This window comes from Cyphomyrmex costatus, unplaced genomic scaffold (assembly GCF_001594065.2).
Source record: "Cyphomyrmex costatus isolate MS0001 unplaced genomic scaffold, Ccosl1.0 scaffold97, whole genome shotgun sequence".
Taxonomy (NCBI): Eukaryota; Metazoa; Arthropoda; class Insecta; order Hymenoptera; family Formicidae; genus Cyphomyrmex; species Cyphomyrmex costatus.
The window spans coordinates 1,444,608-1,450,607 of NW_017280561.1; the positions used below are offsets into that span (position 1 = coordinate 1,444,608).

Sequence of the window (6,000 nt, forward strand, 5' to 3'; positions counted from 1 at the left end):
CGGAAAAATGTTTCGCAAACAAAAGTTATATGGTTCAAAAAGTCGATTGTATATTTCGAAATCTATAGGGTTAATTGACTCTACCCGATTTCGGGTCTGGTTAGAGTATACCTAACTACTTGACTTCAATCACAAATTCGATTTGATTCGATTTGAAAGCAGTCATCGATTTCTTTGCTCTAATTGGTTAAAAAGTAATCATCAATCACACAATTGCGCAATCGCTAGTGTGATTACGGCTTCCTGTGACTTCAGCCTGAGATTGAAATTTGATTAATGAGAATAAAAGAAGTTTAGCTTCTATTATTTTGATTGGTCATATTTCAATCTTTCAATTTTCAATCTCAATCTTCAATGCGTAGTCTAAGCCGAAATCAGACTACGCATTGAAAATTGAGATTGAAGATTGAATTTTGGCTAATCAAAATAATAGGAGCTAAAACTTCTTTATCCTCATTGGTCAAATTTAAATTTTCGATCTTCAATCTCAATTTTCAATGCGTAGTCTGATTCCGGCCTAAGGCCGGTATTCATAGTTGGTTCTTACTTTAAGACTGCCTTAAATAGCTGCGTTCGGCAATGCAAATCTGGAGGCGTCGGAGTGCTCTTTTTCTATAGTGCACGTGACATATGCTATAATATAAGAGCTCTCCGACGCCTCAGATTTGTCATTACCGAACGGAGCTAACGATGTCTTAAGATGCTAATGCGGCCCTTCTGATTGGTTTATATAACATCTCAAGACTGAACTTAAGATGTTCTTTAAGAACTGACTATGAATATATATCGGCCTAAGTCTAGCCTAACAAAATCTTGTAATGTAATTAAAATATGTAAATTACGTAATAAATTGTTCCAAATCAATATGTAATTTTTTAAAATCACATAATTAGAGATGTCACACAATGATGTTTTTTTTTCTATTTCTATTATTTAATTATTTAAAATTTGATAACTTCTATAAAATCGTATGATAAAAATAAAATTATTTCTAATATCGTGTGATTTTTCACGGATTACATGGTTTTAAAAAATCACGTACTAAAATGTAAAACAATCCGTTATGTGATTTACTTATTTTAATTACGTGATTTTGTTATACAATTTTGTGACGTGATTTTTTTCAGTAGGAACATGTTGTCAAACGTGTTCTAAGTTAGAACTTCAACCTTTAGCTCGCTATAAACAATTTGCGCAGGTGCGAAACTCCCGTTATTCGCAGGCATCACGTTCTTATAAAAAGGGGCCAGTAGTGCTCCATCTATTGACACTATGTCTATGATTTGAACGGTTTGTGACAGAACGATAACTAAAGCACATTTGCAATTATATTAAACGAAAAAGTAACAACATAAATAAAGAAAATATTATATATTATTTTTTTTATATCTGCTAAAATCTTAAGGTAATTTTAAGTTTTCATTTATTTTCAAACTGTTTCTGAATAATTTTTCATTTTTATATTACAAAGATATTAAATATATATACATATATATATATATGTGTGTGTTCTTAAGTTTATTAAGTTAACTGTAATATATATAATCATTAATTTAATGTTACGTTAATCGGTACTTATTAATATTAAGTTAATTGTTGAAAAAAACTTTAAAGAATTTAATATTTTGTTTAACAATTCCTTCCAATATAATTAAGAACATGGAATTTTTGTAAACATACTTGTTTAATATTTTTTTTTAATATTGTGATTAATGACATTATATTATAAGAAATTCTTTTTATGACTATTTAAAGGATTTAGATCATTAAAAGTTAATTAATTCTTTTATAGAGAAACATGACTACGAAATCATCAAAGGAATTTTCTTTGAGATGGAACGACTTTGGTAACAACTTGACTTCAGGCTTTTTTTCTCATTTGAATGAGAACAATTTGGTTGACGTAACAATTGCTGTGGAAGGACAGTTATTAGCTGCTCATAAATTAGTTTTGTCTGTATGCAGTCCTTATTTCAATAATATATTCAAGGTATGATTTTATTATTAACAATGTTCTGTAAAAATAAAATTATACTTTAACAACTCAAGTTGTTCTATAGGAAAATCCTTGTCAACATCCAGTAATAATACTAAAAGATGTAAAGCATACAGAAGTAATATCTCTGCTGAAGTTCATGTATCAAGGAGAAGTGAATATAAAACAGGACGACCTATCTACTTTTCTGAAAGTTGCACAGATGCTGCAAATAAAAGGATTAGAAGGTGGCGAGTTAAATGATTATGTCAATGTGTGGGATCCAAATGATTTGAAGGATGTAACCGCTGTATCTGATGTCCTAAGCGAGCAAGAAGACAGGAGCAAAGTTCAAGATGGATCAGTAAACTCTCATAGGATAGCCAATAAGAACGCTAAAACGAGAAAGAAACAGGTAGCCGAGGATAACTGTAAATCGATCAAAAAGTTGAAAAATGAGTCAAATGTTGATAGCAAGGATGACATCTGTATCTTGTCAGATAATGATGAAAAATCACATAATACAAAAGATGATTCTAATTGTGAAAAGGATATCAGATATAACAAGACTAATAAGGTTATTCACAATAGTGAAAAAATAATTGAAGTGTCTAACGAACAAAATTTGGAAGGAACATCGTTATTACAGTCAGGTATTTTATTGTATTCATAAAAAAGATTTTAATTTACTGATTGTGATATTTTATATTAATCTTTGATTGATGTGAAATAAAACTTGATTAAAAAAAAAGTTGATATAAATTTGCAGTTGTGGAACCAGTAATCTACAGACTATCTGCCAGAGGTAGACCACAATTGGTCCATGAAGGATACGTATACAACATGACCTCTCGTTCTAAAGTGTATAATAGTTCACACTATCGTTGTGCGGAGCAGCATCGTGGTTGCCGCGGTAAATGCTCTGTGATCGCTGAAAGATTCATGCCGACGGGGGTGCACGAACACAATCATCCACCAAGTTATCAATCGGAATACAATTATCGAAAAAAAAAGAGTCTATAGACACTGATATTGGAGAAAGACTATTCCAATGATGCATTTAAAGATATTTAAATCAAGATATGTTTTGTCTTCGTCTGTGTGCTTGCGCGCGCGCGTATGTATGTGTGTGTGTGTGCGCGCGCGCGTATGTGCGTGCTATATTTGATTGTGCATACACACACACGTCGATAATTCGGTTATTAAGATAGAAAATACGCTTAATCGGAAAGAGACAAATTGTACGTGTTTTTTATATATGCAACTCTTGTATATTATATGTATACAGGATGTTTGCTAAAAGATTTAAAAGAAATTCTTCATACATCAAGACGAAATCTTCATATCAACATATCCAAAATAACTCAGTTTCAAAGATACAGATTGCGTCAAAGTTAATAGAAAAATTTTTTTCTACAAATTTCGGAAACTACTCCGATTATAACTAATACGAATACGAAACCTATAACAGTCTAGCTTGGATCTTAGTTACTTATACTCCGATTATTTTGATAAAGTTATGTATGTTTTTTTTTAAGTTTCATTAAAATAATTCAAGTAGTTACCGAAATTTTTTAAAAAAGAAATTTTCTGGTTCGACTCTACCAGTCCAGATCTCTTTCGCAATAAATTACGATTTTTAGTAGATACATTAACATGGCTCTAAACGATGATGAAGCATTAAAATTATTAAATTGTTAATTTAGTTTATCATATTGCTACAGTAATCCTGTTCCATTCACAAGTTCAAAAATTTTATTCGGCATGTAGTTTAAACATGGTGACTTCACATGTGATATATAGATTCAATATAAATAATTTATATATATAAGCATCTATGTTTCATCAAATAAATTAGGTAATTATTCAGATTAAGTGACATCGCGCAGATGACCTTGACATATGTTGTCAATGTCATGATTCTGAGTAACTTTGCCTTGACAATTACATGGCGGTCTTTTATATAGTTTCTGAAATACTTAATTTAAAATTTATGCATAATAGTATATCTTTCCGATATATATATAAATATCTAGGAAAGGGGAGCCATCTCCAACGACCTTGATATATGTTGATTCTGAATAACCTCTACCCAAAGTTATTTAAATTATTTAAATTACGAAATACATAAAGCTTTCAATTATAAGCTTTCAATTTTAAGTACGTAATATTTTCATGTACACCGCTGAAATATAAAATATAAAATCTACTTTTATTGTGGAAACTGTATTTTAAATAAAAATATTTCAAATACATGTTCAGCCCTACCTCTACCCCATCTCCCTGTAAACATCTGTATATATCTTGTTTATAATTAATAAAAAAAACGGCATTTGTTATTTTTATCTCCAAAAAGGCACTTTTGTGTGTGTGTATGTGTGTGTGTGTGTGTACGCGCGCGCGTGTGTGGTTTATCAATTTATTATTCAAATTCTCATACATACAAAGATTTAAAAAATTGAGCATTGTATTATCGCTATAATTACAAAAAGGATCATTTACATTAGCATAAATAATAAAGTTAGATAAAAATTAACGAATCGAGATACTTCTTATCCAGGAGTTTTATTATATGAACGCGACGGAAGTATGATATTTATTAATACATCAATATATTATAAGACTGATGGAAAAATTAATGGAAAGCATGGAATTCTTCGTTCTTACTATTAGCAGTTATAACTTACAATTTTAGTGTGCTACAATTGCTTCACTGAACTGATCTTATCATTATTCCGTTCATTTATTGCATTATTCAACTTTAAACAACTTTAGGATTTTCTTTATTTTTCTACATTGATGACTTTTCAAATGAATATGTATAATTATGTTTGACTTTCCAATAATAATTTAGTATTGCCTTCAACTTTTTATATAGGAATGAATTTACAAATATTATTAAATAAGAAGTGTTTCGATACTTACAGAATCAAGTGTTTAAAATGTGAAGAGGCAAAGGCGAAATCTATCTCCCAATTTGTGATTTTCCTCTTAGTACCATGAAACTATTTCCCTGTTTCGTACATAATTGTAAAAACCTCCAAAATCTTACTGCTCCCACCGCACACATACACGCGCAGGTACGCACACATGCGCACACGCACGCACATACACATATACACACACACACATACATTCTCATTTAATATTTATCCTATATAAATGTCAAACCACTACACAGTTCAATGTTCATGTATGTGTGAAGAAAAAATCTTAAATTTTTTACACTTTTGTTTCTTCTTAGTTTTCTGAACTTATTACCATACCCTTAGTTAAATCAATTGTAATTTAATAGAATTTTCGTATTGTACAGCAATGAGGAATTTTCATTGGTATCGCTTTGCGATTTTCCTTTCTAACTTGCGCAGTTTCTTCTCATTCATCTCAGATTGCTGGTCTTCTTGAGCATAGACCCATGGAGCCATAATTTGATTCCAAAGCACAGTGGTCCCTCTCAATGGCACCTATAAATTTCCAAAATACTCAATAATAAGGGTTCCACATATATCCGGTTTTTTGTGACATTGAATAAGGAAAGTATTATGTAAATGATTTGTCGAAGTGCTTACCAAAAGCCACAAGAACCAGAAGTAGTTCGAAATAAGGGACAGGATTTGCACTCCTGATGTAAATATGATTAAATCTTTGATGTGTCTGTAAATAAAATTATAATACTTCATTCAATATGAACAATAAGATCTAGATAACACTGGATATTTCAAGGATGTACATTTTAAATCTAATTCACGTCTGTACGTCTATGAACATAAAAAGAACATTCATGGAATGTTCGTTATTAGAATTAAAACATATATTTTATTCAAAATATGTATCTTATGGATGTTTAGTTTACGTCTGTATTTAAATCTTACTTTTTTATAATTCTTTATTATTATTTTTATTATATATTACAACAATTATATAATATATACATGAAAAATACAATGATTTATTTTAGATCCAAAATTAGATACATTTCAGACATTCTATGGACATACAAAGTTGTAACAAATACAATATATATA

General features: G+C 30.0%; 2 protein-coding genes across 2 annotated transcripts in view; one reads left to right on the plus strand and one right to left on the minus strand.

Moving 5' to 3' along the window:
• Window positions 1-1,798: 1,798 nt before the first annotated feature.
• LOC108782155 (protein abrupt) lies at window positions 1,799-3,266 on the plus strand. The gene is made up of 3 exons (XM_018550336.1): window positions 1,799-1,990; window positions 2,061-2,628; window positions 2,745-3,266. The coding sequence occupies exons 1-3, from the start codon at window positions 1,799-1,801 to the stop codon at window positions 2,996-2,998; spliced, it is 1,014 nt and encodes a 337-aa protein (XP_018405838.1). The 3' UTR covers window positions 2,999-3,266.
• A 1,572-nt stretch (window positions 3,267-4,838) lies between these two features.
• The window catches only part of LOC108782144 (transmembrane protein 208), a 3,503-nt gene continuing 2,341 nt past the window's right edge, over window positions 4,839-6,000 (minus strand). The window contains exons 4-5 of the mRNA XM_018550324.1: window positions 5,545-5,629; window positions 4,839-5,439 (exon numbers count right to left, since the gene is read on the minus strand). Of these exons, the coding sequence (XP_018405826.1) occupies window positions 5,302-5,439; window positions 5,545-5,629 (223 nt within the window). The 3' untranslated portion in view covers window positions 4,839-5,301. The remainder of the gene's footprint in view (window positions 5,440-5,544; window positions 5,630-6,000) is intronic.